This window comes from Podarcis erhardii, assembly GCF_964252035.2.
Source record: "Podarcis erhardii genome assembly, chromosome: 11".
In the NCBI taxonomy this organism is placed as follows: domain Eukaryota; kingdom Metazoa; phylum Chordata; class Lepidosauria; order Squamata; family Lacertidae; genus Podarcis; species Podarcis erhardii.
In genome coordinates this window covers 50,163,160-50,187,907 of record NC_138501.1, presented here as the reverse complement: position 1 = coordinate 50,187,907, position 24,748 = coordinate 50,163,160, and the positions used below count along the sequence as shown (strand labels likewise).

The 24,748-nt window shown below is 43.5% G+C and overlaps 1 protein-coding gene and 2 long non-coding RNA genes across 3 annotated transcripts in view; 1 reads left to right on the top strand and 2 right to left on the bottom strand.

The window, feature by feature from the left end:
* The window catches only part of LOC309352913, a 911,067-nt gene that overhangs the window by 418,113 nt on the left and 468,206 nt on the right, over window positions 1–24,748 (bottom strand). The gene's annotated exons all lie outside the window — the stretch shown is intronic.
* The window catches only part of LOC309352895, a 553,927-nt gene that overhangs the window by 367,417 nt on the left and 161,762 nt on the right, over window positions 1–24,748 (top strand). The gene's annotated exons all lie outside the window — the stretch shown is intronic.
* The window catches only part of RIT2 (Ras like without CAAX 2), a 268,996-nt gene continuing 250,327 nt past the window's right edge, over window positions 6,080–24,748 (bottom strand). Inside the window, exon 5 of the mRNA XM_081881677.1 lies at window positions 6,080–6,300. Coding sequence (XP_081737803.1) covers window positions 6,166–6,300 — 135 coding nt within the window. The 3' untranslated portion in view covers window positions 6,080–6,165. The remainder of the gene's footprint in view (window positions 6,301–24,748) is intronic.

The window sequence follows — 24,748 nt, the reverse complement described above, 5'->3', positions numbered from 1 at the left end:
AACTCATTTTCCTGGTTTGCTTTAAAAAAAAAAAAATGCAGTTCTCAAACAACAACAACAAAAAGTGTATAGAAAACTGTCTATTAGGGAAGAAGGTGCATGGATGCACCTATTTGTGAAATAAATGTATTTTTATTTTTGCCATGCGATGATGCAGCCTATTGGGTAAAGTTGCTTGCAAAATGCATGCGTTAGGGATAATTGCATACAAAAAAACGGTATTTTAAGAGAAAAAATCAAACGAAAATGCTGGCAATTTTGTAAAGTCTGTCAAGAAAATAAATCACAAACATCACTCTGCATGTGCAATAATTTCCTTGGATATTACTGTTTATGTGACAAGTGACAAATAAATTGAAATCATCACCAGCATCTCATTTTTGCTAGGGCTATATCCAGCCATTGCATACCCAAATACCCACCAGTGCTGTGGATCCCAGATTCTACGCTCAGTGGTTTTTAATAGCATCTCTCTCTCTGGGTTTATAGTTGGCACACCTGCTTGCTAGATGCCAAGAAGAGGTGCACACAGATCATCTTAGGTTTATGGCTCTGAACATGCTCGAGTCCTTCTCAAGAGATTGGCAGATCAATCAAAATAGGAGCAAAAAAAGGGGGGACAGATCAGGACTAGGCAAGGCATGAATAGCAGTTGGGAGAGGGCCTGACAGGGACCGGCTTTGAGATGCAGGGTTTGCCTTAACAACGCTGAGGTTATAAAATCAAACTCAGCAGGGCAGCAGCCTAGATTTATTGCATGTCATGTGGATCAAAAGTTAACGCAGGCAGTTGACGAATACTTGATACCCAGCAGGTTCGCAAATATAACAGGCCCCGACAGTGCAGTGTTGAGGCTTGCCAACTTAATTAAGTTAGGATTGAATGCCCATGGACAGCATCTCATAATAGCTGGCAAAAAACAAAGGCGGGGTGGGATACTGGAGTGTCAGGTTTATAAGAGCAGTTCTTTTCTCTCTTGACTGTCAGGTGGCCAACATAAGCTGCCCCATACAGTCAGACGAACCAGCAGGGTCAGCTCATGACATTTTGGTCCCTGAGAGAGAGAGAGAACCATCAAGTGCCCAAGGCCAGTATTTCAGGGAAGGGGTTTTGAGCTCAGTGGCAGATTATATGCCTTGCATACAGAAGGTCCTGGGTTCAACCCCTGGCTTCTCTGGGTAGATCTGGAGAAGACACCTTGTCTGAAGTCCTGGGGAGCCACTACCAGTCATCGTAGACCAGAAAAGAAAACGTAGGCAGATAAAGGTAATTACTACTTCATGCAGCTGTCAGTATGTCAAGTCCCTAGTCTGGGTCAATCCACATGTCCAAAGTCCTAACCAAAACATCCAACCTGAGGTCCCTCAACATGGGCAGTTGAGCAGACACAGCACCTCAGCTCTGCTGCCCTTTTGTACTTGGAATGCTGATTGCAGCATGTGACCCTCACCTGTTTTAAGCCTGCTCCAGCTGAAGAATCACACACCTCCTCCCAGAGCTTGTGAGCCCCAAGTGGCCAGCTAGTGAGGGCTGTGGGCCCTTATTGTGGGAATGTTCAGGGAGGCAGGAGAGGATATATTGTTTATTAATATCCTTCCTAACTAGCAAGTTCTATAACTTAGCAGAGTTTTAAACATTCTCCTTTGTAACGCACAGCGGGTAGCTGGTTGCAGGCTTGTTTAAGCTTCTCAATATGGATTCCTGGTAAGATCCCTAATTTTCCCTCTTAAAAGAATGAACACGCCACAATCTTATTTAAGATATATAAAAGTAGTTTACTCACAGCAACATCAGTTCACAGATGGATCCCTGAAACCAGACTTAGTTACAGATATATACATGTGAGTCTAACCCATATGGAGATACAGTGATACTTTGGTTTACAACCATAATCTGTTCTGCAGGTCCAGTTGTAAACCAAAACAGGTTGTAAGCCAAGGTGCGCTTTCGCCAATGGGGCCTCAAAAATAAATAAATGGTTGTAATCCCCCCCCCAAAAAAAGAGTTGTAATCCAAAAAAAGGGATACACACTTCAGGGTTTGACATGGTTGTTATCCAAAACAGTTGTAATAAAAAACGGTTGCAAACCAAGGCACCACTGTAGTTTCTTTGTCCTCTGTTGACTGAAAGCCAACAGGGCATCTCTGGCTAAAAAGCTGCTTCAACAAAGAGAGGAAGTTGAAGAAGAGAGGGATGGCTTGCCTTGTCCTTTTGTTTTACCTGGACGGGTAAGGTCACCACCTCTAGTCACATGCAAAGGAAGTATGTCCCAGCCAGAAGTTTGTGACTGGCTGGACCAAACATTCCCTCACATGTCCACTCTAGGAAAACAGGGAATGTTGTACTTACTGCTACTTATGTATCACATCCCACACTTACCTGCCTCAGCCCCTTGGAGCACCCTGCCTGCTGTTCCCTACGCCTCAGAGCCCACCATGTTTGTGGAGGCAGGGACCCCTCTAGCTCTGGTGATGGGTCCTGCTGCTCCGGTTCCTGTGCATTCCTCTGTGGGGAATGGTTGGGCTATAAAACCTTTTTGACATCACAGTTGAATACCTATGAGATCAGTTGGGTTTTGTAAAAAAAAATATTGGGCTGCTAGCTGCATCCGTGGGTTTGTCACCCATGGTACAGATCCTGCACTGAACAGGGAGTTGACCTCCAAAGTCCCTTCCGACTCAATAATTCTATGGTTTTGTTTCATTGATTTTGATATGATTCTTGCAAGTCCTCTCAGAGCCTACAAATGTGATGCAAATGTTTTAAAAGCAAATTAAAGACAATGCAAAAACAGCAATCTATTGCTGGGCTGAGTTATATGAATTAGCTTTTCAATCTTATGCATGTTTGCTCAAAAGCAAATCCTACTGGGTTCAATGGGGATTACTCCCAGGTAAGTGGGATAGGACTTAAGCACTAATTCTGTCTGGGCAGAGCTCTCTGTTGTACTAAGAAGACCAATGCCTTTTTCTAAGAATTATCAACAAATTTTCTTTTTAAGGAAATGAAAACACAATTAACCTAAGCACCTTAATCTCTTGCACATCTTAATTTGCTGTGTTTCTGTTTTTCTTCTCAGAACTGCCTTGACCCCAGAATAATAAAATGAGACTTCCAAATCTGAGATGAGAAGATAGAGGCAGGATCAGTCAGAGCTGAGATAAGCAAGGAGCAGCATTGAAGGATTTGTCTAATTATACATTGTTTCATGCTAACTTCCCTGAGCAGTTGGAAGTTCCAGTGGCATCAGCCTTCACAAAAGAGAGCTTGGAGACTTGTGATGTTTTTGTAAGATCTAGGGATGAGGAAAAGCATCGATTCCCATTCTCATTTAAAGCTGAATCCACCTAATTTGCACTTTCCAGAACAATGTGCAAACTGAAACACAGCCGACCTTTGAAATTCAAGCTTCTACGTATGTTGCGATGCAGTTCTCCAGCCAATAGATGTGCAGAAAAATGCATATATTTGGGTAATTGTGCACAAAAATGCATAATGTTATGAGTTTCTGGGTGCCAGACTCCCCTAAATTCCTGGGTCCAGAGGGTGTTAGAATGCAATCAAGGCTGGGAGTTAAACTAGACTATATTCCTAATTCCCGGACACAGCTTCCCATGTTCAGGAGATGAGCCATTAAGAAAGCAAAGGGAAGGTAATGGGCCATTAAGAAAGCAGATGGAAAATGGATGAGGGCCCCTTACTCAACTCAGAGTGAATTAGAAGACAAAGTCAGAGTTTAAGTCTGAGTTGAGTGTGATGTGGAAGAGAAAAGGTTACAGGCTGTTAAAGGCAGCAAGCTGGAGAGAAGGTTAGAGCACAATGGCTGATTTCTGTTTGAATCCAAGGTTGCAGCAATGGGAGAAACAAGACTCTCTTGGGGTATTAATGCTGTGAACCTCTCCATTGTAGGCTCAGGTTGTATATATGTGTAAGTAGACCATATGCCATAAAGACACCACAGTCTCCACTGGGCCTCATTCCCAAAAGGAAACACAAATCCTGGGCAAGCATCTGGAACCCCTGGAATCTTACACCACTCAAGAGTTTGGGGTGGCATGCAAAAGTCTATCAGCGACTTTGAAGAAAAGAATCAGCAGCAATCTGATTTGAACATTTGGAGAACTGAGTTTTGGGGAAAGTGTGCTGGCCGATGAACATATGAATCTGCCTCAAAAAGGGACAGAGCTTTGGTTCACAGAATTGTAGAGTTGGAAGGGAACGCCAAGGGAAATCTACTCCCCCCCCCCACAATGCAGGAACTGCAGAAGTTAATGACTTGAAGAGTCCAAGATATGGCCCAGCAGAGGGAGGAACAGTTGGATATTAATTTAGATTGAACTTTCGACCACTTTAAGAATTTTTGTATATACAACTGACAGGTAAACAGCTGGAAGTTATTTTTATCTGTCTTTGACCTACAGTATTTTCCTTTTCCCCCTTACTTCCATTTTTTCTCTTTATTCAATTACTACTTTCTTTAATATTTTCTCTCTTTGTATTTTGGTAAGAATTGCATGAAGATGAAGATGGCGGACAGCTGGTGAAAGACCCCGTGTGAGAGGGAGGGAAGGGGAGCTCTCCCAGGGTGAGAGGGGGGAGGCAAATGGTCCCAGGTAAGAGATGAGTGAGTACATCAGGCATCCCCAACCTGCGACCCTCCAGATGTTTTGGCCTACAACTCTCATGACCCCTAGCTAACAGGACCAGTGGTCAGGGATGATAGGACCTGTGGTGTGTGAAACACAGAGCAGTCAAATACAACATTCCTAGAGTGGACATGTTTAGATATGAAGAGGGATGTTTCTCCAGCCAGTAGATAAACTTCCTGTTTCCTCCTGTGCTGGGACAAATTTCTTCTACATGTGACCAGAGGTGGGTGTGACTCTACCTGTGCAGGTAGCAAAAGCACAGGCCTGGCCACCACATCTCTCTCATCTCCATTTTGCTTTCGTCAAAGAAGCATCAGCCTAAGATGTTCTCTTGGTTTCCAGCCAAGAGAGGACAAAGGAACTATCTCCTTATGGGATAGATTCCAGGTGTATATATTTTGTAACTTAAATCTGCCTTCTGGGATCCATTGCGAACAGAATGTGAGTAAACTATTTTTATACTTTTATACAAGACTGTGTTGTGTCTATTCCTTTTTAGGAGGGAATAAAGGGGAATTACCAGGAAACTTATTTTAGAGGCTTAAACAAGCCTGGCAACAAGTTATCCACTGTGTAAGTTTAAAAAGGGTGAATGTTACTCTGCTAAATTAAAGAACTTGTTAACGCAAGTTGGAAAGGATATAATTAAACAATATATCCTCTCCCGCCTCCCTGGACATTCCCACAGGAATTGTAGTCCAAAACATCTGGAGGGCCGAAGGCTGGAGATGCCTGGAGTACATCCTTCTCTGTATGGGATAAAAGTTAGGATATCTCTGCGAGAGAGGACTCTGTAAAATTTAGCTCTTTACTTTTCTTCTTTTTTCCTCTCTCCCTCTTTTTTTCTGTTTTTTTGTTTAGATTAGTTTAGTTTGGTGTGTTTTTTTCAATGTAACGTGAAAAGTTTTAATAAAACTTTATTTAAAAAAGGAATATGCCACTAACTTGGTGCCACATCAATGGGGTGGTTTTCACTGAGCTATCAAGACAAGGGAATCCAGCCATCAACAGGGTCTTTATGCTGGAGTCAATACCACTGCATGAAATAGAGGTTTTAATTTAATTTAATTGAACTAGTTTAATTTGAATGAGAATGGAAACCAGTGATGATTTTTAAAAACAACAACCTCTTGGGAAATGTGGCATCAACATGGCCCAAGATGGAAACAGGTTAAATTTGGACTTAAAAACAACAACAACACCCTTATCCCCCTCCCACCTAGAAGCAACCTGCCCTCTCTTTTCTCTCCCTTTCTCTTCTTTTTAATATAACATTTCTCCCAAAGCATTATTCATTTTGATAGCCAGAAACAGCACAGCGCATAAATAGGAGAAAGCCATTCATTTGTGAAAAATGATACCGAGCGTGACTGAGAAGATAAATTCTTCATGTAAGTGTAAGGGGGGGGGGGGAGAGAAGAAGAAGGAGAAGAAAGTATGTTACAACTTTTCATGTCATGCATATCTTCTCGTTTTACATCGCCCTCAGCTACAGAGCAAGTATCTGCGCTTGAGTTAAGTGTTGGGCATAGACTGCAGATTTAAATATCTCTTGAAGTTGGCTTTAAAGGACTGGTCATTCCACTGGTTTCCCATGAAGGTTTTGAACAGGGCAGATGCTGGCCAGTTCAAGGCAGTCAGATGTAGGAGCTGGTCATTTATGCATCACCACACACACACACACACACAGAGAGAGAGAGAGAGAGAGAGAGAGAGAGGCAGACAGACAGACAGATAAACAGAAAGACAGACAGACAGAGGCAGAATTGCATAACATATGCATCTACTAATTTGTAGATGTCAGGTAACTATGATTTAAATGCAGCCACAGAAATATAGCAGCATGGAATTGTAGAGTTGGAAGGGAAGCTGAGTATCATTTATACAACCCCCTGCAATGCAGGAATCTCAACCAAAGCATCCACGACAGATGGCCATCGAACCTCTGCTTTAAAAACCTCTAAGGAGAGAGAGTCCACCACCTCCCGAGGGAGAATGTTCCACTGTCAAACATTTCTTACTGTCAGAAAGTTCTTCCTGATGTTTGAGTTTGAATCGCCTTTCTTGCAGCTTGAACCCATTGGTTTGGGTCCAGAGCAGGAGAAAACAAGCTTGTTCCCTCTTCCATGTGACAGCCCTTTAGATATTTGAAGATCATATCTCTTCTCAATCCCCTCTTTTTCAGGCTGAACATACCCAACTCCCTTGACCATTCCTCATAAGGCTTGGTTTCCAGACCCTTGATCATCTTGGTTTCCCTCGTCTGCACACATATCAGTTTCTCCATATCCTTCTTAAATTATGGCACCCAGGACTGGAGACAGTATTCCAGGTGTGGTCTGACCAAGGCAGAATAGAGCAGTATTATGACTTCATCTTCATTCATTTCTGTGGCTCTGCTCATTGTACATGCATGTGTGAACCAGACCTCAGCGTGCCAGTAATTAAATAGATGCAATTTCAGATGTTTCAACCAACACACCACTCTCCCCAACACTGACTAAGACAAGCACATGTGCTCCTAACCTTAATTACATCCTCAGTTCCCACAAGGCAAATTCTGCAGAAGCTCATTAATTTAAACAAGGAATGTTCGTATGAACTCTTGGAAAAAAGAAAGAAAAGAAAAATGGCAGAAAACAGGTGCTTTAATGTAATTTAGGAAGGATTAGACTCTCCAATTCTTAAAATAATGGCATTTGTATTGGGCTGAGAAGGGAGGGGAAGGGGAGAGGAATGGATAAAAAAGTTGGAATCATTGCAGCCTTAAGTAGCGGAAGAGGGGACATTGTTCAATTTATTCTCCTGGCCTTTTGTGTTTTTCATGATGGAACGTGAGTTGTTTGCCCACGACGGGGCTGCAAATGAAGGGACCGGCGTGTGATTCAGTGATAAACAAAAACATCAGACAGTAATCAAGGGAATGAGAAATAGAATTACAAGCTCGCATTATTGCCGTTCCACTGGATTTTAACTGCTAGCCATTTTATTCTGCATACTCTATCAAAAGAAATGTGCATTTGGCTTGCATTGCCGATGACACTTTCAAGGTCTTTGCCTTCATTAAATTTTTATACAATAGGGTTTCTTAAAAAAAAAAAAAAAGTATTTGGGTGGGGATTGGGGGGTGGGGGGAGAGAAGCCAAGCGTCTCTGGTTCGACCCAGCACATGGAAGAAGAAATAATTACATTGCAAGGCTGCTTAATAAAACAGAGGAAAACATGATGCCGACATTTTATTAGTAATCTCTGTTTTCATATGTATACATATTCCAGCCACACTTTTAAAGGTCTTCCTAGCAAACAAGCTAGGCTGAATGAATAGATATAGATAATATAGGTATATGACAATGTTTGTAGATGGATGTGCATAAATGGATGACCAAAAAAAGACTGTTCAAGGTGAATTGGCAGACATGATTTCATTGCAAACCGTCCTGAGCATTTTAATAGATATGGTGTAGAAGGGTTGAATGACTGAATGGCTATGGGATATACCAGGTATATGTGCTGGGCAGACAAGGATGCATGCCAACTGAGCATCCCTCATTGGAGGCACCACCAATGATGCCTCATCTTCTGATCATAGGGTCCATGATGATTGACAAATGGGGAGGCTGAATGCTTGAATGAATAGGGCTCAAATTTATACTAGTGGTGTGAAACAGGGTTCTGTTTTTCGGGCTCATCCTCCAATCATTTTAGAATTTCATTGGGTGAGGGGTTTGGGGCTTTCAAGGTGGCTAAGAGTGGTTTGTGCATGTTATCTGCAGCCTCCCTGACTGCCCACATTTCCTGACTCAAAAAAAGACCCATTTACTTAGGGACGCGGGTGGTGCTGTGGGTTAAACCACAGAGCCTAGGACTTGCTGATCAGAAGGTCGGCAGTTCAAATCCCCGTGACGGGGTGAGCTCCTGTTGCTCGGTCCCAGCTCCTGCCAACCTAGCAGTTCGAAAGCACCTCAAAGTGCAAGTAGATAAATAGGTACCGCTCCGGCGGGAAGGTAAACGGCATTTCCGTGCGCTGCTCTGCCAGAAGTGGCTTAGTCATGCTGGCCACGTGACCCGGAAGATGTATGCCGGTTCCCTCGGCCTATAGAGCGAGATGAGCGCCACAACCCCAGAGTTGGTCACGACTGAACCTAATGGTCAGGGGTCTCTTTACCTTTACCTTACTTAATGGATATCTTTCTTGGGGCTTTGACCAAAGTTTGGGCACCCAGGAAGACAGTGCAGCCTAACTTCCAATATTTTTTTGGGATGGAAATAGGAACACCCCATTGCAGGAATCTTTAGCTCATTGTGGGTCTGGAACCCACAACCCTAAGATTCTGGGCACCACAGTTCAAGAAGGACACTGACAAACTGGAACGTGTCCAGAGGAGGGCAACCAAAATGGTCAAAAGCCTGGAAACGATGCCTTATGAGGAACGGCTAAGGGAGCTGGGCATGTTTAGCCTGGAGAAGAGGAGGTTAAGGGGTGATATGATAGCCATGTTTAAATATATAAAAGGATGTCACATAGAGGAGGGAGAAAGGTTGTTTTCTGCTGCTCCAGAGAAGCGGACACGGAGCAATGGTTCCAAACTACAAGAAAGAAGATTCCACCTAAACATTAGGAAGAACTTCCTGACAGTAAGAGCTGTTCGACAGTGGAATTTGCTGCCAAGGAGTGTGGTGGAGTCTCCTTCTTTGGAGGTCTTTAAGCAGAGGCTTGACAACCATATGTCAGGAGTGCTCTGATGGTGTTTCCTGCTTGGCAGGGGGTTGGACTCGATGGCCCTTGTGGTCTCTTCCAACTCTATGATTCTATGATTCTATGATTCTATGATTCTATGATTCTAAGAGTCCCATGTTCTACCAACAGAGCTATCCCTTAGGGCAAACTCAACACAGCACATCATTGAACTCTGGAACTTGCTCCCACAACATTTAATAATGCCCACAAATGGGGGTGATAGTAAAATTGGACAAATTCATTGGCTACTAGCCATGAAGGCTATGTTCTGCATCTGCTGCGAGAGCTTCTGAATACCAGTTGCTTGGAATGACAAATGTCAGCAATGTCTAGGCAACACGATGACCATGTACATACGCAATAGACAATCTTTTATAGAATTCCTTCAAACCATAACAAGTCCAAAATGAAATCTTTAGTCTCAAAGTCTCTGAAAATCTTTAAATGAAACAAGGTACCAGATTTTGTACGCTGAAAGACAAGCTGTGAAGCTTTGTGTATTCAGCAAATATGATGTCCAACACTGAACAGTGATTCTGGATATTGACTACTGTTTCGTAGAATTATTCATCAGCGTGGTGGGAGGATATAGAATTGCTTCATAAACCCATGTTATTTTGAATGAATGTATGTAAATGGAAATATCAAATGCTGTGGAACAGTGCTCATGTGATAATGTAGTGACTGCAACAAAGGGGTTTGTTTGGTTACTACTTATTGGAATCACAAATGGGCAGAATACTGTGGTACACAGGTCCTGCTTGCTGGCTTCTCACAAGCATCTGGTTGGCCACTGGGAGACCAGGACTAAATGGACCATTGGTCTGATCCAGCAGACTTTTCTTATCTCCTCATGCATCCCGTCTACGAGAATTTCAGCAACTATTTTTCTTCCCCTTTGGTGATTTTTGAATTTTTGAATTTTCATCTTTAACAGTTGGAGTTTTATTTATTTTTCAAGGCAGATGTGCTTTTCTCTTTTGGCACAGCACTAGTTTATGGTATTTGGAGCCTACTTAAATTTCCAAAAGGTTTTATAGACAGCTCCATAAGAAACAAGGATCCACCCCAATAAATATGGCCAATGGCCAGGGATGATGGGAGCTGTAGTCTAACCACCTTTATAAAGCACCACATTGAATATTTCTGCCTTAAAGCATCCCAGTCTAGATGTTATCAGGATAATGGGAAACTCAGCTCCAGTCTCTTCTTGCCACCCTACCAATTAACCTCCTCTTTGGGTAGGATTCATACTGGAGCCTGGAAATTTATGTGGGACATTCTCAACTGCTGTCTTCTTTTCCATCTTCTGACCAGCGGTTTGTTAATTTAGGAAAAGAGTGAGCTGCAAATGCAGCTTAGATATAACTGATCTTATAAACAAGCCCTGAAGGGAGAACCTGCCAATAAAATTATAGAAAATTCAGCCAGACGTGGGATTTATTACAGAGCAAGTTTGAATGATGTTTGTAACTCTAATATCTTATCGGAACACACTTTCCCCGCATTACCTTTGCGTATAAACAGGGCTCATATACCTGTGTGGTTTGTTCGCTGACAACCTTTTCCTAGCAAAGGGGTGGGTCACGACTGTCACACAACAGGATCGACCAACCTGCCTTGACAGCTCTTTAATCTAATGGGATACTGTGCATTTATCTTGCCTGATATAAACATGATGCGCCTTCCCTCCCTTGGGATTGCACATAATTCTAACTCTCCTGTCCCCAGTTTTCTAGACCTATGCACCAGACACTCCCGCTGTGAAATTCTAGGATGATTGATACCTCCGAGTTTCTAACAGCCAATTGCTCTCTATTCCTAATAATGATGGCATATTATGATGAACTTTCTGGCGGTAAGAGCTGTTCAACAATGGAACGGACCTTGGGAAGTGGTGAACTATGCTTCCTTGGAGGTTTATAAACAGAGTTTGGATGGCCATCTGTCGGGGATTTTTTAGCTGTGATTCCTGAATTGCAGGATGTTGGACCAGATGACACTTGGGGTTGATTACACTTCTATGAGTCTTTGGTTCCATTGTACCAGTGGGGAAAGGCTTCCTCTCCTTCTTTGGGGGCTTCTCTAAAGGCATCAATGTGGTCACTGCAGGATGAACAGTGCTGGAATAGGTGGATATTAGTTTCCTCCAGCAGAGTCCTTGGTGTTTGGAACACAGGACGCTACCTCAGAGCAAGTCAGACCATTGGTCTGTCCATCTCAGCATTCCGAGTGGCCTGGCAGGTCACATTTTATCTTGGTCCTGGAGTGCCACCATTGGGAAGTTGATTCTGCACCAAGAGGAATGCCCACAAGGCCCTGCTGCCATTGGTCAATTTCAGCAGCAGGGGATGCTCCAGCCTGTCATATGCTGGTTCGTGAGAGTGGCCCCAGGGCCCACCTACAATGCTGCCCATGCCAGAAAGGCAAACAGACCTATCTGAAGCCTTATGTGGAAAAACAGGGAAAGGACCTGTGCCGTTTGCCCTCCTAGGTGTGTGACATCATACTGGGTTCATAAGGAAAGGGTTAACTAATTGTAAAATGACTAACCAATAGGAACCCAAGGGGAGGAGTTGTTAGAGTTAGAGTTAGAGTTGTTAAGAAGTCAGTCTGGAGTTAGAGAAGAGAGGGAGAGGATAAGTCTGTGGTTTGGGTTAGTCTGATGTGAGAGAGTGAGAGAATCTGTTAAGAGGAGTCAGTCAAACAGTTGAGATAATTAGTCAGAAGGTATTAGGAAGGTACAGGCTGATAAAGAAACTAAAGTTAAGAAACTGACAAGAATTTTATCTGAGAAACCATAAACTTGTTAACGCTTAGAAAATAAACTTGTTTATTTGGTTCAATTTTAATAACTGTCTGGACTCAGTGTGTACCCGAGAGTAACGGGTTGGTGGCAGCAAGGAAGCAAGCACAGTGGTGGCACAGGGATCAATAGACCGTCAAACGTCCGGGGACCCTGTGTGATCACCACAGGGCCAAAGCACAGTGGTGGAGCATATGCATGGCTATATGTGTGGACCAAAGAAATGTCAGGGATTTGGACTTGGAAACTTTTGCTTATAAATCATGTGCTTGATTACACTGGTCAACAACAAATTTGTTGTCTGCGTTTTTTCAGTTGATTTAGGACGAATCTGATGCGCTGAATCCAAAAATCACATAGGTTTTGCTCAATCAGGTCAAGTTTTTGAGCTATGGCCACATGTCATTTTTTTTACGTTTTTGTTCACATGTACGCTTGTGTGGAGCATTTTAGAAGAAGTTGGTGGGGGTAAAATGCCATGTCGAATAATCGTTTTGATTGGAAATGTTTATTTTAATGACAAGAAGTATTCAGGTCCAATAGTTCTGGGTGATTATGTTGAAAAGGGATCACTTTGAAGTCATAAAACATCAAAATCTTCCATAAATTGATGCGGCAAAGCATAAAGTTGGGGGATCAAAACTAAGTTAATCCTGATCTTCAATCAGCATGTCGTCCTGTAGTTCATTGTGATGAAATTCCAGTGCCTATCTTCAGAGAACTTCCTGACATTAGTGATGAAGATGCCTGCAGTGTTGAAGGACATGAAGAAGAAGAAGAGGAAGAGGAAGAGGAAGAGGAAGAGGAAGAGGAAGAGGAAGAGGAAGAGGAAGAGGAAGAGGAAGAGGAAGAGGAAGAAGAAGAAGAAGAAGAAGAAGAAGAAGAAGAAGAAGAAGAAGTGGTTCTTGAAGATGATGCTCCACATCCATTTTCCCAAAAGGAGTTGAATGATCTAGTTCGCGACCTCAGCTTGTCAAAGGACTCTGCTGAACTGTTGGCATCCAGATTGAAGGGAAAAAAACCTCCTCTCTGACAGTGCTCACATCAGCTTCTTCCGCAACAGGCATCAAGAGTACCTCCGTTTTTTCTCGGAAGAGAAAGACTTGGTGTACTGTGCAGATATTGCGCAGCTTCTGCTCAAGCTTGGAGTTTCACAGTACGAACCCAAAGATTGGAGACCGTTCATTGACAGCAGCAAGCGATCACTGAAATGTGTTCTGCTACACAATGGCAACCAGTTTGCCCTGGCTCACTCGACTACACTGAAGGAGAACTATGAAGCAGTGAAGTATGTGCTGGAGAAAATTGGTTATGATCAGCATAAGTGGTTTATTTGTGTTGACCTGAAGATGGTGAACTTTTTGTTGGGACAACAGTCTGGCTTCACCAAGTACCCATGTTTTCTGTGCGTGTGGGATAGTAGGGACCGTGCTCAGCATTACACGAAGAAGGACTGGCCTGTGTGGGAGGAACTGGTGCCTTGCAAAGAAAGGAACTTCATCAACAACCCTCTGGTGGACAGAGACAGAATACTCTTCCTACCGCTGCACATCAAGCTCGGCTTAATCAAGCAGTTCACCAAGGCTCTGGACAGGGATGGTGACTGCTTCACTTACTTGTGCCAGGCTTTTCCAGGATTGACCATGGAGAAGTTGAAAGCTGGCATCTTTGATGGTCCTCAGATTCTTCAGCTCATCAGAGATCCAGAGTTCGTAAACTCAATGAACGAAGTGGAACTGGAAGCGTGGAAGGCATTTGTTCTGGTAGTGAAGAACTTTCTTGGCAACAATGAGGCCAGAAACTACACAGAACTTGTCAACAACATGCTGACTGCTTTCAGAAACCTGGGCTGCAACATGAGCGTCAAGATGCACTACCTATTTTCACATATGGACCGGTTTCCTGAGAACCTGGATTCAATGAGTGACAAGCAGGGGGGAGAGATTCCATCAGGACATGAAAGAGACGGAGACCAGGTATCAGGGTCGCTGGGACGCAGTCATGATGGCTGACTACTGTTGGACTCTGAAGAGAGACCTCCCGGCCGCTGAGCATTCCAGGAGTTCCAAGAAACATTTTCACCAAGCTTGTCCCTATCCAATGCTGCTTGCTTATTGTGCCAGTGTCACAGATCCCAGCCAGAGCCTGGGGATAGGAGAAAATGGGATGTGGTTCACATTTAAAGATGAACCTATCCAATTTGCACTTTTCAAAACAATGCATGAACTGAAACACAGCCATCCTTTGAAAATTGTGCTTCTCCAAATTATACAATGCAGTTCTCCGGCCAAGTCATGTGGACAAAAATGTATCTATTAAAGTGTGAATGTATTAATGAAAATAGCATACAAAAATGTGTTGCATTTGGAAAACCTGCATAAAACCTGTGCATATTAGGAGAAATTTGTATTGAAATGTCGATGAATTTTCAGGAGAACTTTAAAAATGAATGCACTGATGAGAAACTGTGAATTTAAACTGGAAAAACACAAGAAACTGAAATTGATAGATCTGACCAACCATACACAACAAGCCCAGCCACTCCTGCCTCTCTCTCTCAGCTTCTTCGCTGCTGCTGGGGCCCTGACCCCTAGGCAATTAGCCAATCAGCTTAATGTGATTTTGCAGTTTCCCAAATGTCTCTTACATTTAGCAGATCTTACTCAATATCCGATCTTCACCAATAGTCCATTTCCCCCCACCCAGTTGCAGAAAGAGCTCCATTTCTGTATCAACTACAACCTTTCTCCCGTTCTAAGCCTCTCCTTCTAAATGCTTGCTAAATTTGTTTCCAGCATGCTGGCTCTCTTTGTCCATTTCAGAAATCAATTACCGTCAACGTGAAGAATTTCCCTCTAAAATCCCTAAGTGCCTGGCCTTTACTTGGTGTCAGTCCATGCCCTTTTCTCTTCCAGCCCATTAGACTTTCAAGTCTTCTATTGGACATATCTCCTCAACACATCCTAATTTTCCCTTATTAGAAAAGGAGGAGGCAAGCACCAAGTTTCTGATATCGTTTTGGCAGAATCAGCCAAATGTTGTCTGTGCACCCCATTGAAATCCTCCCCCACTGAAAACCTCTCCCTATCGCCCACCTTGTTCCTCCACCATGCATGAAATAACTTCTTCATCTCCTTCTCCTCCTTTGAGAACCTCTTGAAGCCCTACTTTGGCAAAAAGGCATTCCTGACTCAGCTCCATTCTAACTGTTCAACTCTCTCCTAACCCAAGTTGAAAGTCTTGGGAAAGCATTTGAAGAATAACAAGGACAGTATCAGGAAGTCTCAGTAGAGGTGGGCAACCTTACTTGAAGCTGAGGACCACATTCTAATGGCGGAAAGTAGTTGGCACTGCATGCCAGTAGCAGGTCAAAAATAGTCACCCATTTCCTTTTCACTCTCTCTTTCTCTTTGCCCTATCAACTTCTCTCTCTCCCTCCCTCTCTCTCTTGACATGGTGGTTGAGTTATAATTTGAGCTGCAATCTGAGACATTTTGTTGGGGTTGGGTGGTTTTGGTTCCATACAAACCCCCACGAAGGCAACATTCACACCATGAATTTAAAGCACTATGATACAACAGTCATTGCTATCCCCAAAGAATTCTGGGGGCTGTAGTTTGTTCAGGATGCTGAGAGTTGTTAGGAGCCCCTTAATTCCGGAGTTCCCCATGAAGAGGGATTGGCTATTAAACCACTCTGTGTAAAAGAGAGTAGGTAGGGTTGTAACAGAAAGAGTGGCCTTCGTTCTCTGTGTCAGTCCTTGGCCACAATTATACCATGAATTTAAGGCACTGATATCACTGTTAAACCTCTCTGGGAATAGTAGCTGTGCAAGAGGAATAGGGGTCTCCTAACATCTCTGGTTAAACAACAGAGCCTAGGACTTGCCAATCAGAAGGTTGGTGGTTCGAATCCTCGCCACGGGGTGAGCTCCCATGGCTCGGTCCCTGCTCCTGCCAACCTAGCAGTTTGAAAGCACAACAGTGCAAGTAGTTAAATACGTACCGCTCCGGTGGGAAGGTAAACGGTGTTTCCGTGCGCTGCTCTGGTTCACCAGAAGCGGCTTAGTCATGCTGGCCACATGACCTGGAAGTTGTACACCAGCTCCCTCGGCCAATAAAGAGAGATGACCGCCGCAACCCCAGAGTCAGCCACGACTGGACGTAATAGTCAGAGGTCCCTTTACCTTTACCTTTAACAACTCTGCACCCTTAACAAACTATGCATCCCACAATCCTTTGGGTGAAGGTGTGACTGTTACAAGCAATATCCTAAACAAAACAAATTCCTTCCAGTAGCACCTTAAAGACCAACTAAGTCAGTTCTTGGTATGAGCTTTCGTGTGCATGCACACTTCTTCAGATACACTGAAACAGAAGTTTCCAGACCCTTCTATATAGTGAGAAGGTGGGGAGGGGTATTACTCAGAAGGGTGGTGGGAATGGGTGATTGGCAGATAGCTGTGATGAGCCTGTTGACGACTCTTAACGACTGCAATAGGTCTTACAGGAAAAAGCAAGGGGTGAAAAGGTGAAAAATGGCTTTGTCATGTATAATGAGATAAGAATCCAAGGTCTTTGTTCAGACCAGGTTTCTCCATGGTTTTGAGTTTGGTGATAAGTTGTAATTCAGCAGCTTCTCTTTCCAGTCTATTTCTGAAATTCCTTTGTAGTAAAACAGCTACTTTGAGATCTTGTATAGAATGTCCTGGGAGATTGAAATGTTCTCCTACTGGTTTCTCTGTCTTGTGATTCCTGATGTCCGATTTATGTCCGTTTATTCTTTGGCGTAAGGTCTGGCCTGTTTGTCCAATATAGAGAGCTGAAGGACACTGTTGGCATTTTATGGCATACACAATGTTAGACGATGAGCAATTAAATAGTCCCGAGATGGTATGTGTGATGTTGTTGGGGCCAGTAATGGTGTTGTCCGGGTGTATGTGGCAGCAAAGTTGGCATCTGGGTTTATTGCAGGCTCTGGTGCCAGTGTCCGTGTTAGGTCTGGTTGTAGTATTATTGTGGGTTAGGAGTTGTTTAAGACTGGGTGGCTGTCTGTAGGCAATGAAAGGTCTTCCTCCCAGAGCTTGAGAAAGAGAACTGTCATTGTCCAGGAGAGGTTGTAGATCTCTGATCAACATCACACATACCATCTCGGGACTATTTAATTGCTCATCGTCTAACATTGTGTATGCCATAAAATGCCAACAGTGTCCTTCAGCTCTCTATATTGGACAAACAGGCCAGACCTTACGCCAAAGAATAAACGGACATAAATCGGACATCAGGAATCACAAGACAGAGAAACCAGTAGGAGAACATTTCAATCTCCCAGGACATTCTATACAAGATCTCAAAGTAGCTGTTTTACTACAAAGGAATTTCAGAAATAGACTGGAAAGAGAAGCTGCTGAATTACAACTTATCACCAAACTCAAAACCATGGAGAAACCTGGTCTGAACAAAGACCTTGGATTCTTATCTCATTATACATGACAAAGCCATTTTTCACCTTTTCACCCCTTGCTTTTTCCTGTAAGACCTATTGCAGTCGTTAAGAGTCGTCAACAGGCTCATCACAGCTATCTGCCAATCACCCATTCCCACCACCCTTCTGAGTAATACCCCTCCCCACCTTCTCACTATATAGAAGGGTCTGGAAACTTCTGTTTCAGTGTATCTGAAGAAGCGTGCATGCACACGAAAGCTCATACCAAGAACTGACTTAGTTGGTCTTTAAGGTGCTACTGGAAGGAATTTGTTTTGTTTTGACTATGGCAGACCAACACAGCTACCTATCTGTAAGCAATATCCTAGTTCTTTAAATGCATGGTGTTAATATGGTTTTCCCAGTAGTCATGTATGGAAGTGAGAGCTGGACCATAAAGAAGGCTGATCACCAAAGAATGGATGCTTTTGAATTCTGGTGCTGGAGGAGACTCTTGAGAGTCCCATGGACTGCAAGAAGATCAAACCAATCCATTCTTAATGAAATCAGCCCTGAGTGCTCACTGGAAGGACAGATCCTGAAGCTGAGGCTCCAGTACTTTGGCCACTTCATGGGAAGAGAAGACTCCCTGATGTTGGGAAAGAATGAGGGCACAAGGAGAAGGGGACGACAGAGGACAAGATGGTTGGATAGTGTTCTTGAAGCTACCAGCATGAGTTTGACCAAACTGCAGGAGGCAGTGGAAGACAGGAGTGCCTGTCTGCTCTGGTCCATGGGTTCACGAAGAGTTGGACACGACTAAACGACTAAGCAACAACAAATGTGGCCAAGGGCTCACACAGGGAAAGATGGCTGCTCTCAGGTAAGTCAGTGGTTTCTACTACAAGGCTACCAACTCTGCTTGACTTGGTTGAAAAGCACCCTGCTTTAACTTAGAAATCTGCCCATGACCTCAAGAAGGACTGAGGCAGGGTTTCATCCACAAACATGCATGAATGGAGTGGGTGGCAGAGGACGGAGGCAGTCAATATTTTCTGTTACAGATAGGTAGCCGTGTTGGTCTGCCATGGTCAAAACAAAATAAAAAAATTCCTTCCAGTAGCACCTTAAAGACCAACTGAGTTAGTTCTAGGTATGAGCTTTCGTGTGCATGCACACTTGTGTATCTGAAGAATGTGTATCTGTGTATCTGTGTATCTGAAGAAGTGTGCATGCACACGAAAGCTCATACCTAGAACTAACTCAGTTGGTCTTTAAGGTGCTACTGGAAGGAATTTTAATATTTTCTGTGGCTTTGCCCAATTCTCAAGAAAAAGCAAAGCTCACATGGGAGAGAAAACTGGCAATGTCTCCAAATGGATCAAATACTCCGAGCTTGATTCACACACTTGTCACTGATTTGACTGCGGACTATTAAGAAAGATGCAAAACTGGTGTAAGCTTATTCTTCTTTAATCCTTTGAAGGCTGTCTAGTAAAAAAAAGAGAGTTTCTTCTGCATGCAAGAATCCTACATAGAACAGATGGTGGTCCCATAAATAAATAATAAATTTCCTATCACCTTAGCGATTTTTCATCCCCAACATCTGTTGGTTGAGAGCATCTTTTTTTTTATTTATAAAAAGGGCCTTTTTTGTGGGTCTAAGAGACAATGAGCTCTTTTTTAAAAAGAAGATCCTGGAAGGATGGATGTTACTCATGACTCCCATAGACAGGACCATATGTAGTCTGTGCTGCACAATAGATGAAGTTTCTTCTGTCCCCCCCTCCCCCCACATCCCACCCATGTGAGCCAGATTCAGTGCCAAGAAAAACTGAGATTGGTGATTGGTATACATTATGCAAGTAAAGCATATTTGCATAATTTGTTTTTTCGCGATTTATAGACTTTTGCATATTCTCTTCCAGTTTTGCGAATCGTGGAGAAGGGTTGATGAGCAGGTGCAGAATTTGAAGCAAAACAGAGCAGGACTTTTGTCTGGTGCTGGGAACAGGAGGAGGAGGAAGTCGAGGGAGTGGGATGGATTTAGTTCTGCCAGGCAGGGTACAAAACGGGTGGTGGAGGAACAACATGGGAACTTAAGGAGCAGGCCCATCTATTTATTATTATTTGATTATTTGTTGGATTTGTATACTCCCCTTCCTCCGCAGATCTCAGGGCAGTTCACAGCATAAAAATACAAGAACTGCTCCCCCTCCCGCACAAAATACTTAATAAAAACAAGAACAAAACAAACTAGGAACTCCTCTCCTGGCATCTCCTCCTGGAATGGTATGGTAATCAGTCAAAGGGATGGTAATCGGTCAAAGGCCTGGCATGAAGAGGAATGTTTTCACCTGGTGCCTAAAGGTGGGGTGTGTGGGTGGTGCTGTGGTCTAAACAACTGAGCCTCTTGGGCTTGCCGATCAGTAGGTTGGTGGTTCAATTCCCTGTGTCGGGGTGAGCTCCCGTTGCTCTGTCCCAGCTCCTGCCAACCTAGCAGTTCAAAAGCACACCAGTACAAGTAGATAAATAGGCACCACTGTGGCGGGAAGGTAAACAGCATTTCCGTGTGCTCTGGTTTTTGTCACAGTGATCTGTTGAGCCAGAAGTGGTTTAGTCATGCCGGCCACATGACCTGGAAAGCTGTCTGTGTACAAACGCCGGCTCCCTCGGCCTGAAAGCGAGATGAGCGCCACAACCCCATAGTTGCTTTTGACTGCACTTAACCGTCCAGGGGTCCTTTACCTTTTATCTTTTTACCTTAAAGGTGCATGGTGAAGGTGCCAGCTCAGCCACCCTGGGGAGAGCATTCCTCAAATGGGGAGCCACTTAGCATTGTCATGACTGACTGCCAATGAGTTCTTTAAGGTTTCAGGCAGGGAACATACCCAAAGCAAACTGGAGATGCCAGAGACTGAACCTGAGACCTTTACCACTGAACTACAGCCCTATCATTAAGCTATTCTATCCCCCAACCCTACCTGGACACTCCAGGGACTGAACCTGGGAATGTTTTCCTGAAATGCCCATGCATTCCACCCCACTTCAACGACTGCTTCCATCCATACATCTATTTTTTTTTTTTAAAAAAAAAATATTTATTAAAATTTTTAAGGGTTACAAAAAGCAAAAGTAAAAGTAATAACACCATATTAAACAAAAACAAAACAACACATCACAATGAGGAAAAAAGAAGAAAAGAAAAAAGGGGAAAAAAAACACAACTAATCTTCCCATAACTTATCTTTCATTTGCTTGTTTCCTTGACCTCCTCACACCTCCCTTTTTTGTATTCTAATTCGGTTAACTATTTCAGCAAATCCTTTCCATCTTTTCCAATTTTTGTTCTGTAATTTATCTCAATATGATGTAACTTTACTTTCCCTCCTTTCACCAATTAACAGTCTATTTTTTCCTAAATCCTTATAACATTTCTGCTAAAACCACATAACTTCATTCCAACATCCTTCTAACATTCATTAATTTTACAATGTTTTTGTAAATAGTCTTTAAATTTCTTCCAATCTTCCTCCACTGACTCTTCTCCCTGGTCTTGGATTCTGTCAGTTATTTCTGCCAGTTCCATGTAGTCCATCACCTTCATCTGCCATTCTTTCTGGGTAGGTAGATCTTGTGTCTTCCAGTACTTTGCAATAAGTATTCTTGCTGCTGTTGTAGCATACATAAAGAAAGTTCTATCCTTCTTTGACACCAATTGGCCGACCATGCCCAGGAGAAAGGCCTCTGGTTTCTTCAGAAAGGTATATTTAAATACCCTTTTCATTTCATTATAGATCATCTCCCAGAAAGTCTTAATCCTTGGGCATATCCACCAAAGGTGAAAGAATGTACCTTCGGTCTCTTTGCATTTCCAACATTTATTTTCGGGCAAATGATAAATTTTTGCAAGCTTGACTGGTGTCATGTACCACCTGTAGATCATTTTCATTATATTCTCTCTTAAGGCATTACATGCCGTGAACTTCATACCTGTGGTCCATAACTGTTCCCAGTCAGCCATCATAATATTATGTCCAACATCTTGTGCCCATTTAATCATAGCTGATTTCACCGTTTCATCCTGAGTGTTCCATTTCAACAGCAAGTTATATATTCTTGACAAACATCCATACATCTAAGGAAAGATGTGAATTAAGCTAGAAGTTTGGTGGGAGGGGTGTTGTATCTGTCTTTCAGTCCTTCAATGTGCACCTCAGTAGCTGGCTACACTCCTTCACATAATGAGATGCCCTAAGATTGAATTTCACGGTCCCTCATGAGAGTGCTCAAAATGGGAGGGATGGGGAGAATTTGATTTATTTTGCATAGTTAAGCTGTAGAACTCGCTACCACAACTGGCAATAATGACCCCGAACTTGGATGGCTTTAAACAAGGATTGGACAAATTCATGGGGGGACATGGTTATTGATGACTCCTAGCCATGATGGCTGTGTTTTGTCCCCATGGTTTGAGGCAGTAGCGCTTCTGAACACCAGTTGCTTGAAACCACAGGACAGGAGAAGGCTTTTGTGCTCGGGTCCCACTTGCAGGTTTCAAGGGCGCCAACTTGGGTCTCAGCATATGGGTGCCCAATGGTGGCCATGACATAATGTGACATCATGAAGAAACTGGAAGTCATGTCAGAGCCGTCAGAAGCTCGGCTCTGCCCTCGCTGGTCCTGGAAGAATCCTTTAAAAATGTCCCATACACTCAGAGACTTTGCGCCTGTTCATTGGGGGAGATAGGAAGCCCAGAGCACTTGTTCTTTAGAGGTCCCTTTTATGAAGAGGCACGTAGTGAGACCATTTACCCCCTGCTGATGAGGCTCGCTGACCTCCCAGAAAAGCAAAAATTTGACCTTTTCCTGAAAGTCAAAGATCATAAGACGACCCGGATGGTCGCCAGATTCTGTGTACAGATCTGTAGGTGCAGACCATCCCCTGACCCAAACTACAGTGGTACCTCAGGTTAAGTACTTAATTCGTTCCCGAGGTCCGTTCTTAACCTGAAACTGTTCTTAACCTGAAGCACCACTTTAGCTAATGGGGCCTCCTGCTGCTGCCGTGCCACCAGATGATGATTTCTGTTATCATCCTGAAGCAAAGTTATTAACCCGAGGTACTATTTCTGGGTTAGTGGAGTCTGTAACCTGAAGCATATGTAACCTGAGGTACCACTGTAGTTCGTTAAGAAAACTCCCAAACTCGGTTCCATGAGTGATTCTCTCTGCGGTAGCTTATCTTAAAGTTTTAAGTGTCTATACGCTTATCACATTTATAAATTTTAAATTTATTGTTGTACATTGTTTTAAATGTTTGTTTTCCTTCTGGGATTGTACCCCCAAGTGTGTTTTATAAGCTGGTCTCTGGCCATAATAAATTAGCTATGTATCTATCTATCATGTCAGAGCCATGCGGTGTGGTGCTGAGTCCCCACAAAAAATTGTGGGGGCCCAGGCAACCAGAACCCCATAGAGTTGGCATCAGTGCAGGTTCCCCAAAGCCATCCAGCTGGCCACTGTGAGCACAGGATGTTCTTAAGTTGGGGGGATGAGAAATTGGGGGGGACCCAAGACTGACCGATTTGCACATTTGTTTGGCCATTGTGAGAAGAAAGCCACTCCTGACATAAGGAGGGGGGTTGCGGGCTCACGCCCACCAACATCCGCGTGGGGCTGGCTGTGGCCCCGCGCGAACTGGGGAATCCTCGGGCCGCGTCAGCCCCAGGGCCAGCCAATCGGCTGGCTGCAGGGGCGGGGCTTGGGCTACTTAAGGTCGGCGCGGCCCGGGATCGCCCCTTTGTTTGGTCATTGTGAGAAGAATAAGCTGAACTCATTGGGCGTTTGGTTTGATCCAGCAAGGCTCCTCTTAAGATCCTGCATATACCCATCCAAGATCCATCCAACACAGTATGTTCTTGCAAGACCTCAAAGGTAATTATGGAAATTACAAAGCTGAAGCGCTAACCAGGGTTCCCTTATAAATAAGTTTTTGCCTAAAAAAAAAAAAAAGGCATTTGAACAAATGGGTGCTCTCCAGTAGCATAATAGCAATGGCACAATCGATAAATTGCCAACAGTGTATGGCCTCGTAAAGCCCAAATTCAAAGTCATGAATTATAATCATCATTAGGGGAAATGACAAAAAGCATGAATCACGGCCCGCTCTGCCGCAGCGCACAGTGGTAAGTCTAAGGAGATGCAACTTTGTACTAATTACCGAAATGAAAAGATCTCCTGTAATAAATGCATCACAACATTTTATAAGCATGTATATATAAAAATATATTTCCAGAGCTGTAATCCCTACTAAGTGAAGGCATAAATTTAACTCTGAAGTGTTTCCAAGTTTTTGCAACTTTGCTTGGTGGAAGTTTACAAAAGTGGAATCTGAACCACTGGTGAAAGCCATGTCGCCAGATCATCATCCTGTGTCTGTAAGACACAAGAGAGAGAGAGAGAGAGAGAGAGAGAGCGCGCACTTGGGCAGGTGTTTGAAGCAGGAACATTTGAGGCAGGGGTGGGCAGACTTAAGACTGGTCCTGGCATACACAGTACTAGTACTATCTACTTTATTACTGGATCCCTGAGATCCAAAACCAGATCCAAAATAGTCCAGATGGACAGAGGTTCACTAAAAAATAATAGTTCATTTTCCTGTCCTGAATCTTCCAATGTCTCTCATTGGATTTCCATGAGTTCTAGGATTACTGTCAGGCTTCAGGGAAATGCTCCTGTGGCAGTAGATAAGCAGAACAAAGGAAAAGGAGTCTGCTTACCAGTTGAAAAGTTTAATACAGTGAGAGAACAAAGAACACATCTCCTAGAAATGGCAGTGCTCCCAATTAAGGGACACTCCCCACTCCGTCCCTATTAATCTATGCCACTCCTATGTCTTGTAATCTGAGTTTGTACCCTCTGTGCTGGGTGGTGCTGTGGTCTAAGCCCTCTTGGGCTTGCTGATCAGAAGGTCGGTGATTCAAATCCCCACGACAGGGTGAGCTCCCGTTGCTTGGTCCCTGCTCCTGCCAACCTAGCAGTTTGAAAGCATGTCAAAGTGCAAGTAGATAAATAGGTATTGTTCCGGTGGGAAGGTAAACGGTGTTTCCGTGCGCTGCTCTGGTTCAC